Source organism: Mastigoproctus giganteus, chromosome 8 (assembly GCF_048544385.1).
Source record: "Mastigoproctus giganteus isolate SK-2022 chromosome 8, ASM4854438v1, whole genome shotgun sequence".
Taxonomy (NCBI): Eukaryota; Metazoa; Arthropoda; class Arachnida; order Uropygi; family Thelyphonidae; genus Mastigoproctus; species Mastigoproctus giganteus.
This window is the reverse complement of record NC_143582.1, coordinates 167,095,498-167,118,196: the sequence shown is the minus strand read 5'-3', so window position 1 is coordinate 167,118,196 and position 22,699 is coordinate 167,095,498. Positions and strand designations below refer to the sequence as shown.

General features: G+C 37.7%; 1 protein-coding gene across 6 annotated transcripts in view; it reads left to right on the top strand.

Moving 5' to 3' along the window:
- The window catches only part of LOC150081989 (circadian locomoter output cycles protein kaput-like), a 269,964-nt gene that overhangs the window by 221,392 nt on the left and 25,873 nt on the right, over positions 1-22,699 (top strand). For all 6 annotated transcript variants that reach the window (XM_090379039.1, XM_090379036.1, XM_090379038.1 and 3 more), the window contains one exon: positions 17,076-17,226. In XM_090379039.1, coding sequence (XP_090235165.1) covers positions 17,076-17,226 — 151 coding nt within the window. The remainder of the gene's footprint in view (positions 1-17,075; positions 17,227-22,699) is intronic.

Here is a 22,699-nt window from a genome sequence, read left to right as displayed (position 1 = left end):
TTTTAGGAATAATGTGGGTTTACTTTTCTTGAACATACTCATCTGTTAAGAACTAAGTCTATGAAAAAATTTAATATTTTCAGAATCTTATCTTGAAATTACTTAGGAGATCATCGATCTACTCTCCTAAAGTTATACAGAGCAGTTATCCAATCCCAAATAAATTATGGGGCACCAGTATACAATTCAGCAAAAAAAAATCTGTTCTTCAGTGGCTAGACCCACTTCGCCACAAATTGCTATAAGTACTTTCTGCACTTTTTTTTTTCCCCATGTATGCACATAACAGATTCAGTTTTATACCTCAATGCAAATTCTTAAACATTTATTCTTGTCACAGCACAGGCGGCACACAGTCTGCTGCTGTATGCAGATGGAACAGGGCAAAAGTGTCACAGACAGCCTTTTGCAAAATGCTTTCTCTCCTTGTGGTTTTGAGTAGTATGGTTTTTTTTTTTTTTTTTTTGGGGAGAGCTGAAGATGATATTCTGGGTTGTACTGACCTGGATAAAGACATACAATAGAAATTAACAGAGAATATATTACATATATGAAGGAATATAAGGTTATATTGACTAAAGATTAAATAAACATGGGAGGTTTAGATTTTACTGCAAACTGCAGCAAAATAATTCTAGTGTTGCTACAGCTACCTGCTAGAATGGCATGCTGTAATTAAACAGACTGAGCAAAGAAAGAACTAAAATGGGAGAATTAAAGAATTTCACCTGTCACCAGTTGTGCAAAGGATTGTTTTTTCTTCATGAGTGTGGGGTCACTTCAACCCCTTGCATGTGCATTTGAAACGTGCAGTAAAAATAATTCAAGCTTAGTTTTTTTGATGCTACCAAAATAAAGTTAAAATAAATTCAATCGTTTCTGGAAAAAAACCGTGAAAAATCCAATATTTTAATATTAATGCATATTTTAATTGATTTTTTTGAAATTAAAAGACCTGTCAGTGAGTTAAACAAATTTAAAAATCCATGTGCTTCAATAAATGTGCATAATTAGATGCCAATTTGTCATAACAGGGGTGCTGCTGCATGAAGCATACACTAATAGTTTGATTCTAAACGACACTTCAATGTCACAAAGCCAGAGAGCGTTACCGACTGGAGGAAAGTGCATGTTGATAAGCCAGTTTGATGTCAATAATTGTATGTGACTGGTGCCACTCTTCTTCCAGTCATGTAGCTCCCTGAGGAGCTGTTGTGGCCACCATCAATTTCCTCCAACTGCATCAATCTTGTGCTCTATGTGCGGAATCGCAAACTGTCATGCTCAGAATGTCACTGATCCCCTCCTTCCACCTAGCTGCAGAGGCGCCTCCGTGGGCAGGAGCAGCGGCAGTGCATAGCACATGCTTCTTGATTAGACCGGGGTTCAAGCCCGTGAGCCACCAAATACGGAGGATGCGGAAAGGTCAGGGAATGACCACCGCATATCCCTGGAGCAATATGGCCTTAGTTGCTAATGCTCCTAAAAACCAAACAACAACAACCACCTAGCTGCAGGTCTTCCTCTGCTCCTCTTCCCTGCAATTTTTCCTTTTATTATATTCTTCAACAGAAATTCATCTTTTCTTGCTATGTGTCCAAGATATTTGAGTTTTCTATTGATGCTACGAAGAACAACTGCCTGCCAATTTTATTCAATACTCATTCATTTGTTCTTTGATCAAAGGTAAGAAATATGCAGTGTTCTCCTGTAGCACGACATTTCAAATGCCTCAATTTTTTTTCTTGTCAACTCTTTCAGATTCCATTTTTCACATCCATAAGTGGCAACTGGAAAAATTATTGAATCAATGATTCTCAGTTTTGTCTTTAGGGAAAATCTTGATCTGAACATCATAATTTTGTCAGATCAGCGACCAACGTTTTATCAATTGCCAGTCTTCTCTTAACATCGTTTGAGCAGTCACCGCTTTTATTTATTCTTGATCCTAAGTAATCATATTCATCAATTTCTTTGATTTCTTGCCCATTAACCTTCACTTTGATTTCTTGCCCATTAATCACCAATTACCATAATTTTAGTTTTACTCACATTCAGAAACAATCCTTTTTTTTTCCTTACTTGCTTCACAAACTCTCTTCAGGGTTTCTTTCAGATGATCATTGGAATTGCAAATTAGCATAGTATCATCTGCATAACGATGGTTGTTATCTTCAGTCCTCCAATCTTGATGCCAGTGTCTAAATCTTCCAACGCTTCACGCACGATCTCTTCAGCATAAAGATTAAAAAGGTGAGGTGACAAAAAGCAGCCCTGCCTGACACCTTTACTGATTTTGAATAAGTCTGTGTTTCCTATGTTGGTTCTAATAGTTCCTTCCTGTTCTTGGTATAGTAGCTTAATCAGCTGAATTATGTGGATTGAGAATCCCATATTAATCATTGCTTTCCATAGTTTCTCATGTTGAACACAATCAAATGCTTTTGAATAATCTATAAAACACAAAATGACTGGAATTTTGAATTCTTTGCTTTTTTCAACAATCAAACGTAGACTTAAAATCTGATCTCTGGTTCCTTTGCGCTTTCTGAAACCCGCTTGCTCTTCTAGCATTTCTTTTTCAAGTTTTCTTGAAATTCTGTTTAGTAAGATTTTAAGAAGAATTTTGCTAGCAAGAGAAATTAGGCTAATAGTCCTGTAATTTGAACATACTCAATCTCTCTTTTTTTTTGCTAAGGAAATGAAAATTGATTTCTTCCAATCTGATGGCCACTGTCCCATTTTCCAAATCTTTACAATCATTTTATGAAAAATGACGGTGCCCTTTTACACCTGTAGCTTTAATCACTTCTGCTGGGATTTCATCAATTCCAGGTGACTTACCAACACTTCTGTTCTCTGGTGACTTTTTTCCAACTTCTTCAGAGGAACTGGTTCATGATCACACTCTTGAAAATGGGATGGCAGATCATTAGTGTCAGCAGATGACACAAAGAGCTGCGCACAGTATTCTTTGTACCTTCCTTTAATTGTGTTAAAATTTCGCCCTTGGAGGCCTTAATTACATTACGTTTTGGACAGAACTTTTGTCTTAAAGACTTAATAACATCATACATCTTCTTAGTGTTGTTTCATTTGTTATGGAATTCAATTTATTTGCACTTCCGATTATATCAATCAGAAGTGCACAGAAATTGAATTTCCACTCAACATATGCATATAATTAGGTTTAACTTAATTCCTAAATTTTTCCTAATTGTGTGATAACAGAAATTTCTGCAACTTTCAGTGTATAAATCAGAAACATTTTCAAAAACAGCTATTAGGAGTTTCTGCTGTATGGAAAAAGCAGATGAAGAGCACGAATTGCTGAAAAATTGTTTGGGACCTCACTGACCCCATGTAATGGACCCGGGGTTAAAATATGGAAAATAAAGAATGAAACTGAAAGCCGATACTCACATCAGGAAGGACAATTGCAAAGTGCCTTGCATTAAGTGGTGCAGCTGCTGATAAAAGGAAAAGACTTCCAGCATGTTCCAACCTAAAGGCAAAATGTCAACCTTCGCTTGAAGTAGGAAATAAGATAACGAAACTTTGGTTAACTTTTTTTTTTTTTTTTATTGAACGTAGGGCTGTGCTTGTTGGGAGTATTTGCCTTTGCATAAGGTGATGCAACTGCAGCAGTTGTATCAACTTGTGCGAGGCTGTTTGCAGTTATGCTTCTTGTCACGAGTATTGGCTGGCTTTCATTTTTATTCTGTTTAAGAATACTTCCATATTTTAAATCCTTTAATTCTCCCTTTAGTCTTTTCTTTGTTCAAGCTGTTTAATTACAATATGCCATGCTAGCAATTATCTCATTGCAGATTGCAGCGAAATCTGCTACATAATATAACAGTGGTAGAGTATATTGCTAATCTTTAGATTTTGAAATTTTTATAGCATGATTCCTGATCATCTGCTAGCATCCATAAGCAAAAAAAAAAAAAAAATTGTTCCCAAATTTTACTGAGAATTTACAAAAAAGATAATTGTGCACGAGATTGGTTGCACATGGCTTGCCACCAGAATTAAAAGTTGCATTGATGATATGCAACTTTTAGTCAGTATGAGGAAAATAATACTGACTGAAACAAGCCAGTGCAAAGATATCAACAAGATTTTGTGGTACATGATAAGAAAAATGTGCAAGCATCTGTGTGAAAAGTAGGAAACTAAATCTACTTAATGTGCACATAAGAAATTACAATGAGTAGCCAGAGTAGCCATCACAAAAGGGAAAAAAAAAAAAAAAAAAAAAAAAGTTCCATTTATTCCTTTTGCAAAGGAATAAATGGTCTTCACCATAATAAAACAAGTAACAGTGATTTAATATAAAAAGTGCATCATTGATTATGGTCAGTTTTCAGCTATTAACCCTCTAGTAGCAGAACTTGGTATTTTATAAACCAGAAAAAGAAAAACTGTAAGTTTGTACATTGGTTTAAGGTTTATTCTTCTTTGTGTGGTATTCACTTTCAATTTGAATTATTCTTTTTTAATTAGAGAAGTGCTAGAAGTCACACAGATATAAGGAATGTGGGGAGTACAATGCATACAGGATGGATAGACATGATAGGAAGGGAGGAAAGGTTATGCTATTAGTTAAGAAACACAAAATCCAAGGAAGTGCAGCCAGTCGACATTGCTGGACAGTGCAGTGTCGAGTCAATTTGGTGTGTTATAGGCCTAATGACTCTGATAAGTATAATAAAAAAACTGTACAGGGAAATAGAGTGGGCCAGTAAATCAGAGTCTTATAATGGGAGATTTTAATTTCTCGGATATTGACTGGAATTTGTGGGTTGGTCACTCACAGATTAGCAAGGCTTTTGTGGATTTATTGGATGATTGTTTTTTACATCAGCATGTTTGGGGGAGGCAACTAGAGGGAGTAGTAATCTTGATCTGATTATCAGTAGCGATTCTTCATGCATTAAGAATCTGCAGATAAAAGAACCACTTGGTGGCAGTGATCACAGAGTGCTGAAGTGGGATTTACTCAAAGAGGTAAATACCATCAGGGGTAAAGGGAAGGGTTTTTGCTCTAGCAAAAGCGACTACGGAGGTCTGAGACAGTATTTAAATTATATACGGTGCGACCAATGGATGACGTTACCAACAGCAAATTCAAAATGGGAAGCATTCAAAGAACTTATCTTGGAAGCTACTAGGCTTTACGTACCAACTAAGAAATATTGTTCAAGGTTTAGGCCTAAATGGATGTCAGATGAACTAATGAGACAGGTGGCAGAGAAGGAAAATGCATGGGATACATATAAATTAATGGGTGACATGGAAGCCTGTGATAGATATAAGTTGGTCTGTAACCAAGTCACAAAGGAGATTAGGCAGGCAAAGGCAGATTATGAGAAATCCTTGGCAAAGGAGGCAAGTAAAAACAGCAAAGAGTTCTTTACATATGTAAACTCTAAAGGAAGGGAATGAATCAGATTGGTCCACTGGATATTGATGGTTCAACTGTTGATGATCCTGCTCAGGTGGCTAACAAACTAAATGAGTATTTTACATCTACATTCACACATAAGGAGTTATTCAGGAAGGGGACGGCCAGAGGTGAATTAAACTCTGGCAGTGAGCTAGTTGATTTTGTAATAACTGAGAGGAAAGTGGAGGAGAAATTGCCGAAGATAAACATAAAAAATGCAGCCGAGGTGAATGGGATCTATCCAGTTATATTAAAGGAGGTAGCAAAGGAAGTAAGCAAAGGAAGTAAGTAAAAAAAAAAAAAAAAAGTAAGCTTCCTTGGACTCGGGGGAGGTACTCATGGACTGGAGATGTGCAAATGTGACCCCAATTCACAAAGAAGGATCAAAGGGTGACACAAGTAATTATAGACCTGTTAGTTAACTTCTGTTCCAGGGAAATTAATGGAAGCACTGGTTCAAGAAGGGCACTGGGATCACAGAACAGTACGGGCTCTGGATTTTTGGCTGCTGTAAAGGGATAAGTAATTTTTTAAATTTTTAACGTATTCTTCATTATTTAACATAGTACATTGTGTTTTACAGAGATATTAAATAGGTTTAGTAACGTTTGTTAGCTTCTTATTTTGAATTTAACCAGCAATTTTTGGAAGTTATGACTCCCGGTGTTCGTTCCAATATTGTTGAACTAGCCGCCATATTGTAGTCGATAAGAAATAGCTTAACGTGTATATAACTTGAACTGATAGCGAAGATATAAATTAAAAGTAGATAGCATAATACGAAGCACTGTATTAGGAATCTGTTAGCTTATTATAGTATTATCAATTAATCAAATTTATTGTCCACCAGCATCCAATTGATGCTGGTGGACAATGCAGTGTTGAGTCTGTTTGATGTGAAATAAGCACTGGGAAAGGTAAAATGACAGTAGGTGTGTGTTATAGGCCTAATGAATCTGATGAGTATAATGAGCAAATATAATGGGCCAGTAAATCAGTCTTGTAATGGGGGATTTTAATTTCCCGGATATTGACTGGAACTTATGAATTGGTCACTCGCACACTAGCAAGACTTTTTTGGATTTATTCGATGGCTGTTTTCTACAGCAACATGTTCGGGAGGCAAACCAGAGGGAGTTAATATCTTGATCTGATTATCAGTAGTGATTCTTCATGCATTAAGAATCTGCAGATAAAGGAAGCAATGGGGTACAGTGATCACAATGTATTGATGTGGAAATTATTTAAAGATGTAACTACCATCAAGGCTAAAGGGAAGTGCTTTTGCATTTGTAAAGGTGACTACAGAGGTCTCAGACAGTTTTTAAATTCTGCACAGTGGGATCAACTGATGATGTTACCATCAGTGAATTCTAAATGGGAAGTCTTCAGGGACTTAATTTTGGGGGCTACTAGGCTTTTCATTCCAACTAAGAAATACTGTTTAAGGTTTAGGCCTGGTTGTCAGATGAATTAATGAGGCTAGTGGCAGAGAAGAAGAAGGTATGGGATGCATATAAAGTATCAGGCGACACAGAAGCCTATGGCAGGTATAAACTAGTCTGTAATCAAGTCACAAAGGAGGTTAGGCAGGCGAAGGCAGATTATGAAAAATCTTTGGAAAAGGATGCAAAGAAAAACAGCAAGGAGTTCTTATGTAAACTCTAGAAAGAAAGGGATGAATCAGATTGGGCCACTTAACATAGATGGGTTGACTTTTGATGAACATGCTCAGGTAGCTGATAAACTGAATGAGTATTTTGCATCTACATTCACACATGAGAAGTTATTTAATGAGGGGAGTGCCAGAAGTTTATCAAACACTAACAGGGAGCTAAGTGATTTTGTAATAACTGAGAGCAAAGTGGAAGAGAAATTGTTGAAGTTAAACATAAGGAAGGCACCTGGGGTGGACGGGATCTATCCAGTTATATTAAAGGAGGCAGCAAGGAAAGTAAGCAAACCCTTAGCCATAATTATGAGAGCTTCCTTGGACTCAGGGGAGGTCCCCATGGACTGGAGGTGTGCAAATGTATCACCAATTCACGAAGGAGGTTCAAAAGGTGACATAAATTACTACAGACCTGTTAGTTTAACTTGTGTTCTGGGGAAAATAATGGAATCACTGGTTAAAGAAGCATTGCAGGATCAGCTAGACAAGACTGCAGTAATAGTTAAGACACAGCATGGGTTTGTCTGACCAATTTGATTGGTTACTATGATGTGGTCACAAAGGAACTGAATTCCAAAAATAATATTGATATCGTATACTTGGATTTCAGAAAAGCTTTAATACTGTTGCACATGGAAGACTGCTGTACAAATCGGAGAGGTATGGCATCAAGGGTAAGCCGCTACAATGGATAAAGGGATGGTTGAATGGGAGACAACAGAGAGTGGTAATCAATTTACACTGCTCTTCATGAAAAAATGTTATTATTGGAGTTCCTCAGGGTTCGGTGTTCGGCCCATTGTTGTTTTGCATATTTGTCAATGATATTGATGAAGGTATATCAGGTTTAATGTCCAAGTTTGCAGAAGATACAAAGGTTGGTAGAGTTGTTAATGATAGTATGCTACTCCAACTGGATCTAGATAAGTTGGGAAAATGGGCTGAGAAGTGGCAACTGGAGTTTAACATTGACAAATGCAAAATACTGCATATGAGTAACAATAACTGAAGAGAAATGTACCAACTGTGTGGTACTACACTCAGGGAAGGGGAAAGTGAAAAAGACTTGGGATAATTGTGCAGTCAAATATGAAGTTTGCTGAGCAGTGCGGATGGGCTGCCAGGGCAGGTAATGGAGTGTTGTCAATGATATATAGAAATTTTGCTAGCAGGGACAGGGAGGTGATTATCCTATTGTACAAGGCAATGGTCAGGCCACACCTAGAGTACTGTGTACAGGTCTGGAGGCCTCATTTTAGGAAGGATGTAGAGTTGCTAGAACGAGTACAAAGAAGGGCAACAAGATTGGTGAGGGGAACAAAGGATAGCTCTTACCAAGAAAGGCATAAGTTCTGCAAACTGCAGTGCCTGGAGAGTAGGTGCCTGTGAGGTGGTCTGATTGAGGATTATAAGGCCTTGATTGGCTTGAGCAAGCTGAATACTGATGGGATTCTTCATCTTGCTCAGACTAAGAACCTAAGGGTGCATAGATTCAAATTGAGGAAAGACAGCTGTAGAATAGATGTGTGGAAATTTGCCTTTAGCCAGCGGGTAGTTGATTGGTGGAACAGGCTTCCATCTTTTGTTGAGGAAGCTAATAGCCTAATTAAATTTAAGGCTGAGCTGGATAGGCATTTGGAACGAATGGAGGGATGAAATAGGAGGGAGTTTTTTTATGGCTGATGTTGTATAAGCTTGCTTTCTTGCATTGTATGCCTCTGCTAATGCTAAGAAGTACTACAGGATCATCTAGAGAAGGCTTCAGTTATAGCTCGGGCACAGCATGGTTTTGTTAAGGGGAAGTCTTGTCTGACCAATTTGATTGGATACTATGATGTGGTCAGAAAGGAACTGGATGCAGGGAATAACTTTGATATCATATACAGCAGACTCTCGATTTACCGGGACATTTCAAGACTCCAAATTTAAAAAAAAAATTCAACCAGAAATCATAAAATTCAAGTTTTATGATTTCTGGTTGTTTTCCAAGTCGCAAATAAGTGACAAGAAGTGTTGATATAAGTCTTCATTGGGAGATTAGTGTACCTATTATCTTTAGTTTAGTTTGTTAAGTAAGTTGCGTGGTAATGCAAGTGTTTAGTTTGTTTTAGAGCATCGCGTCAATTGTTGTGTTTCGTCGCACCACAAAAGGACAAATTTTGCTTTGTTATGTCAGGGATGTTGGGGTTTTTCTTTTTTTTTGTTTTTTTTTTTTGTATAGAAATCACAAAAATCGTGGGCAAACGCAACAGTTTTGCTTTCAATAAAACAAAAACTTGAAATTATTCAAAATTTTGAAAACAGTCTATCCATTAAATCTCTAATGAACCATTATCATGTTGGTGACCAAACCATACACGACATTGTAAAAAATGAAGGGAAGCATCGCATTGGACATGTGAGTACTGCATGTTAAATTTTTTCATTTTTTATCTATCGCCATACTTTTTACGTAAGTTGCTGAACATCTTTCGATACAGTAAGACCAAGACTTATGTAGCTTCAGACCTACGTTACGTTAGACGAGAAGCGGCGAAGGGATCGGCACCAATGAAGCAACTATAATAACCAAGGCTACGAAACACATCAGTTTTTACAGTACAATAACATGCGTTTTTTCTTCCTTTTATGTTTTCTTTTCTTATGTGCCACTCCGGCTACTTCAACCGCTGTCCCCAGATAATTTAATTGAACTAATTAAAAATATATAACTATTTTTCTTCATTCTTCTGAGGATGTTATGTGGTTTTTGTAATTTTGGCATATGAGGGATATAGTAGCAATATTAGCCATTCCCGAGTTCGTAAAACTCGACTTATATAAGAAGTCCTGTAACATACTCTTACGTATGTCAGGGACTTACTTTATTTTGGATTAACCGGGAAATCGATTATCCAGGAATTTAGTTTTACCATCTATCGCGGAAAATCGAGAGTTTACTGTATTTGGATCTTAGAAAGGTTTTTGATAACGTTGCATATGGAAGACTGCTGCACAAATTGGAGCAGTGTGGCATTGGAGGCAAACTGCTGCTATGTATAAAGGGATGGTGTGAGAGACGATAGAGAGTGGTAATCAATGGACACTGCTCTTTGTAGACTAACGTTATTAGTGGAGGCCCCCAGGGTACAGTGTTGGGTCCATTGTATTTATAAATGATATCGATGGTGGTATATTAGGCTTAATGTCCAAGTTTGCAGACAATACGAAGGTTGGCAAGTTTGTTAAGGACACTGACAGTACACTGCTGAAACAGGATCTAGAAAAGTTGAGCAGATGGGCTGAGAGGTGGCAAATGAAGTTTAACATTGACAAATATAAAGTACTACATATGGGAAGCAGTAACCCCAGAATAACGTATCAACTCTGGGTTAATTGTGCAGGCAGATATGAAGTTTTCTGAGCAGTGCAGACGGTCTGCAAGAATAGCTCATGGTGTCTTGTCTCTGATATGCAGGAATTTTTCTAGCAGGGATAAGGAGGTGATTATCCCCTTGTATAAGGCAATGGTCAGGCCACACCTTGAGTATTGTATTCAGGTCTGGAGACCTCATTTTAATAATGATGTAGAGTTGTTGGAACAAGTACAGAGAAGGGCAACAAGATTAGTGAATGGAACAATGGGTTGCTCTTATGAAGAAAGGCTTAAGTTTTGCAAATTACAGTGTCTGTAAACTAGGCACCTGCGAGGTGATCTGATTGACGTGTATAAAGCCTTAAATGATTTGAGCATGCTCAGTGCTGATGGGATTCTTCCTCTTGCTCAGAATAATCAGCTGAGAGGGCATAAATTCAAATTGAGGAAAGACAGTTGTAGGATAGATGTGCGGAAGTTTGCCTTTAGCCAGCGGGTAGTTGATTGGTGGAACAGACTTTCATCTTTTGTTGTGGAAGTTGATAGCTTAAATAAATTTATGGCTGAGCTGGACAGGTATTTGGAACAAACGGAGGGGTAAAATGAGAGCGGGGTTTTTTTTGGCTGATGCTGCATCAGCTTGCTTTCTTGCATCGTATGCCTCTACTAATGCTAAAGTGTAGCATAAAAAAATTCTTTGCAGTTCTATATGAAATGTTTCTGCATGCTTATGCTTTTGTTGATTTTTCAGAGATTTTTCTTTTGGCTTCGATTTCTCCCACTTATGTCACTGTGCACTATGAATGAGGTAATTTGAAAACTTTTGTAGGTAACAGGACTGCTGTTATTGAAAAGATATTTGTTTTTATTATACAATATACTCATAACTGTATAATAAAAGCAGTTTTGGAATAAAGAACAAAATTATAAAGTGCACCATCTTGAACTGTTTCTTGCTTTTTATTTCAGAATGGTGTATTATATACGCCATGTTTCTTTTTGGCATGCCACTTCAGAGCTAATATTTCTATCTTGCTATTTCAGATGGAGGAAGTAAGATTTTCCAGGCCACACAGCAATTAATGATGTGACCTTTTCTTCTTCTCTAGTTTGGATTATGTGATGCTGTTGCTTATGCAGTACACCCTCTTATGTGTACAGGTGAAGCAAAGAAACGGGCAATTTTAAAAATTCAGTAACCACCAAATAAAAAATATTTGTATTTGCCAAATTACAATATACCATCTTAAAGTATAATAGCATGCAGTTTATTTTTCAAGGACGATATACTTGAGGTGACCTCCGTCTCTGCACAGGCATTCTTCTAATCTTCCATTTTTTTTGAAAATGATGTCACATAACATATCTAAAGGAATTCTGGCAATTTCTTTAGCATTGCCATTAATAGAGGCATACGATGCAAGAAAGCAAGCTTATGCAGCATCAGCCAAAAAAAAAAAAAAAAATCCAAATTCACCCCTCCATTCGTTCCAAATATCTGTCCAGCTTAGCCTTAAATTTATTTAGGCTATCAACTTCCACAACAAAAGAAGGGGGTCTGTTCCACCAATCAACTACCCGCTGGCTAAAGGCAAACTTCCGCGCATCTCTCGTACAACTTTCTTTCCTCAATTTGAATTTGTCCTGTCAGGTGATTATTCTGAGGAAGAGGAAGAATCCCATCAGCACTGAGCATGCTCAAACCATTCAAGACTTTATACACCTCAATCAGATCACCTCGCAGGTGCCTAGTCTCCAGCTGCTGCAATTTGCAGAACTTAAGCCTATCTTGGTAACAGGATCCCTTCATTCCCCCTCACCAATCTTGTTGCCCTTCTCTGTACATGTTCCAACAGCTCTACATCCTTCTTAAAATGAGGCCACCAGACCTGTATACAGTACTCAAGGTGTGGCCTGACCATTGCCTTATACAAGGGGATAATCACCTCCTTATCCCTGCTAGAAAAAAAATTCCTGTACAGTAATACCCCGAAGTTACGCGATAGGTGGGTCCGACGAAAATCGCGTAAGTCGGGGTACAACTTTGCATATAAATACATATAAATTTTGCTTAATTGGGACCAAGGACTAACAAAAACACTAGTTTAGAAGAAAAATATTAATAAAATTGCAGTTATTTATACATATTAATACAAAATATGTATTAAAAAAAACAAATGACTTACGTAAAAAAGTTATTTCGATGTCGATGGCTTCATAAAATCTAACAAATTCGTCTGACGACACAGCGCGTTCTTTTTTTCACGCAGAATTTCTTCGTAGCAAGCTAATAATTTTTTTTATTCCTTGCTTTGTAGCTATAACGCGTTCTTCGTTGGAGGCTATGTTTTCTAAAATTTTTAAGCCCTTTACAATGTAGCACGTGCAATATCACATGGTCTTTCATTTCGCTCAAAGCGTTTCACAATTTCATATTTTTTCTCCATCGATAGAGGTGGACTGGCCATAAGCCTTACCGGGGAAACCCCGGTGGGCCAGTGTGATTTTGGCCATAAACCATAGTATGAGGCCACTATAAATTTTCCCGGGTAAGAATCTTTGACCCAGACCGCCTCTGTTTATTGCTTTATAATTGCTTTTCTTTTTCTCTCTGAATCTGCAGTGTCTTCACCAGGACGCTTCCTTTTCACACCTTTTAATTAAGTATTTTACTCATTTTTAGGGAATAAAGCACAATTACAAAACGAGGAGGCACGCTGGATACGCATAAACAAAGCTGCGCGCATGTAGCAACTGAATAAACAACACCATAAAGGCAGAGATACACTATTAACACCTCACATTTCTAGGGGTTACTACCATAAAACAATAAAAATCCAGTTGCATTTCTGCTAGTGAAATCTGTTATAAACTGGTAGTAAACTCGATCTAATTGCATTTGCGATTATACCGATAGCTGGAATTGTGTTGGTTTTTACGTTATTATGGTGAAATGTGTTTCCCCTTCACTGATATAAAAAACATAAAAGCAACAAAGTTGAATTTTGTTCATCTTTCGCTCTCATTCTCCGCCGTCGCACCATATATGGATAACATATGAAAAACGACCTTGAAGATAGTGGGCGGCAGCGTTGCCAAACGAAAAAAATCAAGAACCGCGTAACTCCGAGTTCGCGTAAGTCGGGGTAGCGTAAGTCGGGGTATTACTGTATATCATTGACAAGACACCATGAGCTACTCTTGCAGACTGTCTGTACTGCTCAGAAAACTTCATATCTGCTTGCACAATTACCCCCAGGCCCTTTTCATTCTCTACCATTGTCAGTGTAGTACCACAGAGTTGATACGTTACTCTGGGGTTACTGCTTCCCATACGTAGTACTTTACATTTTTCAATGTTAAACTTCATTTGCCACCTCTCAGCCCATCTACTCAACTTTTCTAGATCCTGTTGCAGCAGCATACTGTCATCATTGTCATTAACAACCATGCTGACCTTCATATCGTCTGCAAACTTGGACATTAAGCCTGATATCCCATCATCAATATCATTTATAAATACAGAAAACAATGGACCCAACACTGAACCCTGAGAGACTCCACTAATAACATTAGTCCACGAAGAGCAATGTCCATTGATTACCACTCTGTCTTCTCCCACTCGACCATCCCTTTATCCATAGCAGCAATTTGCCTCCAATGCTGCACTGCTCCAACTTGTGCAGCAGTCTTCCATGTGCAACAGTAGCAAAAGCCTTTCTAAGATCCAAATATATGATATCAAAGTTATTCTTCCCTGCATCCAGTTGCTTTCTGATCACATCATAGTATCCAATCATATTGATCAGACAAGACTTCCGCTTAACAAAACCATGCTGTGTTTGAGCTATAACTGAAGCCTTGTCTCGATGATCCTGAAGTGCTTCTTTAACCAGTGCCTCCATTAATTTCCCTGGAACAGAAGTTAAACTAACAGTTCTATAATTACTTGTGTCGCCCTTTGATCCTCCTTTGTGAATTGGCATCACATTTGCACATCTCCAGTCCATTGGTACCTCCCTGAGACCAAGGAAACTCTCATAATTATGGCTAAGGGTTTGCTTACTTCCTCTGCTACCTCCTTTAATATAACTGTATAGATCCCATTCACCCCGGGTGCATTTTTTATGTTTATCTTCAACAATTTCTCCTCCACTTTCCTCTCAGTTATTACAAAATCATCTAGCTCACTGCCAGAGGTGAATTAAACTGTGGCAGTCCCCTCCCTGAATAACTCCTCATGTGTGAATATAGATGTAAAATACTCATTTAGTTTTTTAGCCACCTGAGCAGGATCATCAACAGTTGAACCATCAATATCAGTGGACCAATCTGATCCATCCCCTTCCTTTAGAGTTTACGTACGTAAAGAACTCTTTGCTGTTTTTATTTGCCTCCTTTGCCAAGGATTTCTCATAATCTGCCTTTGCCTGCCTAACCTCCTTTGTGACTTGGTTACAGACCAGCTTATATCTGTCATAGGCTGCCATATCACCCATTAATTTATAAGTATCCCATGCATTTTTCTTCTCTGCCACATGTCTCATTAGTTCATCTGACATCCATTTAGGGCTAAACCTTGAACAATATTTCTTAGTTGGTATGTAAAACCTAGTAGCTTCCAAGATTTATTCTTTGAATGCTTCCCATTTTGAATTTGCTGTTGGTAACATCATCAGTTGGTCCCACCGTATAGAATTAAAATACTCTCTCAGACCTGCGTAGTCGCCTTTACGAAAGCAAAACCCCTTCCCTTTACCCTTGATGGTAGTTACCTCTTTGAGTAAATCCCACTTCAGCACACTGTGATCACTGCCACCTAGTAGTTCCTTTATCTACAGATTCTTAATGCATGAATAATCACTACTGATAATCAGATCAAGAGTATTAATCCCTCTAGTTGCCTACCGAACATGCTGATGTAGAAAACAATCATCCAATAAATCCACAAAAGCCTTGCTGGTGTGTGAGTGACCAACCCACAAATTGCAGTCAATATCCAGGAAATTAAAATTTCCCATTGTAAGACTCTCTGATTTACTGGTCCACTCTATTTCCCTGTACAGTGTTTTATTATACTCATCAGAGTCATTAGGCCTATAACACACTCCTAATCAGTTTTGATTTCCCAGTGCTTATGTCACACCAAACTGACTCGACACTGCACTTTCCAGCGATGTCGACTGGTTGCACTTCCTTGGATTTTGTGTTTCTTAACTAATAGCATAACCCCTCCTCCCCTGTCTATCCTCCCTGTACACATTGTACTCCCCAAATTCCAGTTCTGCATTCCTTATATCTGTGTGACACCACATCTCTGATATCCCAACAATATCTGCCTTTGATGTTTTGACCAACACCTCAAATTCATCAAATTTATTTACCAAACTCCTAGCATTGGTGTACATGCAAGCTGTTCCTATTCTTAGCTACCCTAACACAACCCATGTGTTTCCTTGTACTGCAGTGAATCCCAGCAGTCTCTGAAATCCCCTGCATCTTGTTTTCCAGGCTGCTGCTCATTCCAATAGAATTCTTCTTTTAAGCTCTTCAATATTGGGTGAGAAATGAGAATGCACCTTGCTTTTTAAGTGAGTCATATGCTGACATGTCTGGAAACCTTGAAGGCTAAGAAATGTCACCATTCCTGGAGGTGAGTAGCTACTTCATCAGTCAAAAAAGTTGTGATTATGTTAGCATAGCAGCTTGATGTCACAGTTGTTATTCTTTTATTATCATCTTCAAAAAAATAAGGGCAAATAATGCTGAAAGATGAAATTCTATGCCACACTATTACCAAGTCATTGTGGAATGGTTGCTGGTGGAACTGGCAAGGGTTTTCTTCTGACCAGTAAAGAAAGTTCACAAAACCATTTAGATGAAAGTGAGCTTTGTTAGACATCCATAGAATGTGATTAGTCTTCATCACGATCCATTTGAAATTTATTATTTTTTGACCAAAGGTTTTACTGATAAGGAGGTACCTTATCAGTAAAATTATGTCCTGGTGCAATATTTGTCGTACACTTCTACTGGATAAGTTCAACCGACAGTGCATACCAATGTGCAGAATTCTTTGGACTCCATACAGGAGCAGCATTCTTGACAGCTGCAATGTTTTGTGGTGTATGTGTGCACTTCTTATTGCATCCAGGGGCTACTTTTTGAGAGTAGAACCAGTTTCTCCAAAATTACCTATCCCTTTATTAAAGGCATGAGCAGACAGTGCAGGATCATAACACCTAAGCATCAAAATCCTAAAAAGTGAAGTCTCATAACCGTCATTGTTTTTGTAAATGCCTTGACAGTGAAAGTAGATTGTGCACAACTCCATTGTTCCATGGTTACTAAATGGCATGATGTTGTGGATCCTCCCCACCACAATTTGTACCAGAAAAGTTGTTTTTTAAAATCATCTGTTTCTCTGTCCCACCCTGTGTAATTTGCTAAGGTAGTGGTAGAAAAATGTAGTGGAATTTGTCTGTTAATAAGATAACTCATTTTTAGCACAGTTTTAAAACTTGACTGCAATTACTATAAAAGTTATCAGACTATATTTAAGGATATAGAAAAAGTCATTTTGAATTATTTTACAGTGTTCTCTAATAGTAATGGAACAGGTCAGATAGTGTATAGGCTGAGAGCAAGAAACCAAGGATGTGTGTACTTAAAAAGTACTGGTTATCTGCGATATGACTGCACTGCCTCTTATGTGGACCATTTCATATGCATCAACAGACATTTAAGGTAATTTTTTAATATTTTTATTCCAAATATAATTTAACATATAATTTATAAATAGTGTTTATGAATGCATCCACGACATCGGACTGCAGCATGGGATGGACTAAATTTGAATCCTACTGATCATTGCAGACACTATAAAGTTTTCACCAGGTGCTGAAGAAATTAGTGTTGGACACGGGTATTTTTTCCTAATAACCCTGATATTCTACCCAACAAAACAATCCTTTAAATGTATTCAATTTAAAGGAGAGGAAGGGAGGGCATAATATTACTGGCTGCTCTATTATTCCAATTAATATTCTAATTCCAAAAAAAAAAAAGACCCCAGTTTATTTGAAGGTCAAATTAGAGTTGTTGTTGTTTGTTATTTTGGTTTTTAGGAGCATTAGCAACTAAGGCCATATTGCTCCGGGAATATGCGGTGGTCATTCTCTTGACCTTTCCTCATCCTCCGTATTTGGTGGTGACAGGCTGGAACCCTGGTCTAATCAAGAAGCGTGTGCTACACACCGCTGCTCCTTCCCACCTGGCTACAGAGGCGCCATGCATTGGTGCATTTTCAGAAATGTATCTGTTGTATAAACTGAGAAATGATCTGCATGGCTGATGCATGCTATGGTGTCTGGTGGGGGAAGTGGTACAGGGGGTCCTCGTTATCCAAGGATAATTGGTTCCAGAAAATTCCACTTAAAATGGAGACCAAATTTTCGTAATGTGTATTATATACTTGTACATAACAAAAAATGGATTGAAGGAACTGAAAAATGAAATGATTATTTTATTAGACATTTTTTAGAGCATTAGTAGAGGCATATGATACAAGAAAGCATGCTTATTTAGCATCAGCCAAAAAAAAAAAAAAAAAATCCCATTTTACCCATTCTTTCGCTCCAAAAGTTTATCCACTTCTTCCTTGAGTTTATTTAAGCTATCAACTTCCACAATGACAGATGGAAGTTTGTTCCAGCAATCAGCTACCTGCTGGCTAAAGGCAAATTTCCACACATCTATTCGACAACTGCCTTTCTTCAAGTTCAGTTTATGCCCCCTCAGGTTTGTAATCTGAGCAAGAGGAAGAATTCCATCAGCACTGAGCCTGCTCAATCCAAACCTTATACGCCTCAATCAGATCATATTGCAGGTGCCTAGTAACCAGATGCTGCAATTTGCAGAACTTGAGCCTTTCTTTGTAAGAGCATCTCTTTATTCCCCCTCACCAGTCTTTGTTGCCCTTCTCTCTATACTTGTTCTAGCAACTCTACATCCTTTCTAATACGTTGAACAATGTAAGGTTAAGTAAAGTTTATTGAAGGTTTTTTTTTATGAAAACCCCAAACACGAGAGGTATTAGAACCTATTGTACTTAGTACCGTGCTTGGGTTGGAGGTTGAGAAGATGAGAGAAGATATTTGTTGACATTAGACTTATTTTAGGAAGGATGTGGAGCTGCTGGAATGAGTACAGAGAAGAGCAATGAGATTGGTGAGGGGAACAAAGGAGTGCTCTTACCAAGAAAGCTTTAGTTATACAAATTGCAGTGTCTGGAGACGACACCTGTGAGTTGATCTGAATGGGCTTTGACTGGATTGAGCAAGCTTAATGCTGATGGGATTCTTCCTCTTGCTCAGACTACATACACTCAAATTGAGGAAAGTCAGTTGCAGAATAAATGTGCAGAAGTTTGCCTTTAGCCAGTGGGTGGTTGATTTCTGGAACAAACTTCCACCTGTTGTTATGTGGAGGTGGGTAGTTTGAATAAATTTAATGAAGAACTAGACAAATTATTGGAGGGAATGAATAGGTAAATTGGGAGGTATCGGGTTTTTTTGGCTGATGCTGTATAAGCTTGCCTTCTTTCATCTTGTTTCTTGCATCATTTGCATTAGCAAATGAGGCAAGAAATTGTACATACTTGTGTGTTTTCAATTTCATTTGACAGGAAATATTATGTAATCAGATTTTTGCAAATCAATAACATAAGGAGTACTTCCTCTGAAGGCATGTTGTTCAAAAATATACTTACTGCTAGTGAAATAGCAAGAATGTATGGTTGTTGAAGAACAAAAATAAGCATTATTAGTGATATTGCATGGTTGGGGAAGGTGAGTGATGGCTTTACAAAATGGGAGATTTTCAGTTGCTCAGATGGCAGTAAGCAGAGTAATTCCAAGCTTTGAAAATGTGAACCCATCCCATTGTGGTGATGTTTTGTAATAAATAAAAAAAACCCCATCAAGTTGAAAGTGGTTTGTTCTGTGCAAGCATTGGAATGTGACTTTACATGGTATAACATTAGTGTCTAGCACTGTGTTGATAATGCACTTGGTGATAAGTCTGTCACCTTATTAATTTATGTGCTGAAAATGGAGTTGCTTTCCTTCCTGCAAAATAAAAAATATTTTGTCATTTACTGCTACTTAAAAAGAAGCCATCCTCCATGACAGTATAGTGGTTTCACCACTTGTTCATTTGGAGCGGTCTGGGTTTGAGCCTCTGTCGACGACTAGAAGAATATCTAAAGGCCTCTTCAATCAAGGATGTAGTCAGTCAATCTCATGTAGAGGGAGCAGGGTTCCCCCATGAGTTATTCTGGATTTTTCAGTCCACACAACAGGAAAATCAGCTTGTGAATATTTTTCATACTTACAAAATTTGCACATAAGGATATGGATTATGCCCAGGGATCATTAGAATAATCATCATCAAGAAAGAAGTACTAAAATGAAAGATGGATTTAAATAATTTCAATTAATGCAAGCCACTGAAGTAAAAAAGATTTTGAAGTATGTTGTCGATTAAATGTGTAAATAGACTAGTAGAACATTGGCGATCTTTGACAAATCTATTTAAAGAAAAGGTTAGAAGTAGTAAGGAAAGCCACATGAGCACTTTTCAGAATTAGCAAACTGAAAAGTGTGAGCAGTCACTAGTGAGTGGCACTGACTTGTATTGAAATCCAGTCCAAGATCCAAAAGAAGTTTTGAAAAAAGACAAATTAATGAACTCCTCAAGAAAAAGAACTTCTGATTTACAATCTTCTGGTGAATGCAATCCTAAACAGGCCAAGCAAGCTGTTAATTTTAGGCATACATGTTATTCTCATTAATGCAGAAATTTTGTTCATGTTTGAAATTGTGAATATAGCTCTTCAATCTCCATGTACTGAGGTCATTACTCCTAGATATGTTGAAGAATGTTACCTGCAAATTTATTTTACCAGCAGTTATTAAATCTTGTATTTCTGTTTTGGAAGTTGATTAATATTGTAACCTAAATTAGAAAGATGATTCTGACTTAGTAATATGTATTTCTACCCAAAGTTGTAGAGAGTCTAAAACAAGAGACTATTCTGTTCTTTTGTTCAATGATTGGTTGGTTGGTTTAAAATTTTAATGGTGCATTAGCAGCATTTGTTCAATGAGGATGTACTTTAGCTGCATGTGACTGCATGGTGCACAAGTTCCCACGTAAAACAACATTCTTACAATTTAAGGTAGCACAAACTTCATTAATGGGCAGTGCATCATTTTCAGATTTGAAAATTTTTTTTTTTGAACAACTTTACAGTACATCTTGGTGAAGCAATATTTTTTCCAACATTAGTTTTGTGTTTCAGTGTGAGAACTTACCAGGAGCTATTATGAAAGAAGAAAGAATTGTATCCTAAAACAGAGAACTGACAAGTGCACAAGAAAACTTGAAATATAAGAAATTATCCAGTCATTTTTAAGCATTTTAATAATTCCTCATAGCAATGCTGACTGTCAGAGAATATTTTACTCAGGTGTGTGTGGAATGGGGGCTAGATTCAGATCATTCTGGTGAAGCTTTGGAAATGTTTTTAACAGCCAAGTCTGAACATCAGTGCCATTGTTATGTTTGTATTGAAGTTTAGTGGAGCATGGACTACACGGGTCATATGATGTGATGTGTTTCAGTGGTGTTTGGATTTAAATTGTTCCTTTTAACCTGATTCATACATCATTGTGGTCGTCTGTTGCTTATATTCACCTCCTTAGAGGAGGTGGTATAAATTAATAGCTTTAAGGAAGTTGAAAACATCTGTGAAGTCATCTCTATTTTTCAAGAGGTCTGTTAGGTAATGGTGTCAAGGAGGAGGCAAGGCAGTGCCTATAAATTAGTAGGATTGGTGGTTAGTTTGAGAATAAGAAAAAGAAAGTTGACTTTCCTTTCTGATAGTTTGCTAGATCCTTTAGCAACACACACTGACACCAGCAAACCCATACCTCACAGAGGAAGAACCAGTTAATGCAGTGATTTCCAAATGCAGACCATTGGACCATTGTATTCCCTTATTATTATTATTATTTTTTTTTTTTTTTTTGGCTGATGCTGCATAAGCTTGCTTTCTTGCATCAAATGCCTCTGCTAATGCTAATGCTAAACCTACTTATTAAGTACTGAAATATAAAATTTTTTTTTTTTTTTATGTGAACCCCAAACACGAGAGGTATTAGAACCTATAGTACTTAGTACCGTGCTTGGGTTGAAGGTTGAGAAGACGAAAGAAGATATTTGTTGACATTGGACTTGAACTTCTGTAGATTGTAATTTTCAGGAAATACATATGAAGGAAGGTTGTTCCAGAAAATGGCAGTTGAATGAATAAATGAGGAAGATGAAAAGTTGGTTCTGTGGGTTTGAAGTTGGACAGTAAATGGATGTTGGCGGCACGTGTTCGGACTGTTTTGAAAGAGAGAGCGGGAATTATAGAAGCCAATTCAGAAGAACAGTGCCCATGGAAGTATATGTAGAAGAGGCATGCAGCAGAAACAGTGCGTCTATGCGAAAGCGACTGGAGAAACTCTGTTAGAGATGAATTATTAATTAACCTAACTGCCCTCTTCTGAATGGAATCAAGAAGCCTGAGAGAGGTTTTGGGGGCAACACCCCAGATGTGGGAACAATATTCCATGGCAGGGTGGATTTGCGATTTATACAGAGTGAGCAGCTGTTTGGAAGAAAAATAACGCCGAGAGCGAAAGAGAAAACCAAGTTTTTTAGATGCAGAGGAAGCAATATTTGTAATGTGCTCGTGCCAAAAGAGATTAGAAGTCAGGGTAATCCCCAAAAGAGATATATCATTTTGCCTAGAAATCGGAGTGTCACTAAAGATAAGCATAGGAGCAGAAGAATCCTTTTTGCGAGATATAAGACAAGACTGAGTTTTAGAAGGGTTGAAATCAACTAAGTTGTCTTTGCCCACTGGAGAATTACCTGAAGATCAGCATTTAAGGAATTGGTAGCAGATTTTCGAGAAGTTGAAGCTGATTGAACAGGACAAGGTTTCTCAAAATGGAAAGTGGAATGCAATGTGCTATCATCGGCAAAACTATGGATAGGATTTCCAGTCAATGGAAGAAGGTCATTAATATACAAGAGGAAAAGAGTGGGGGAAATAATTGAACCTTGGGGGACACCGGCATTAGTGGAGAAGTTAGAAGACAGAGAG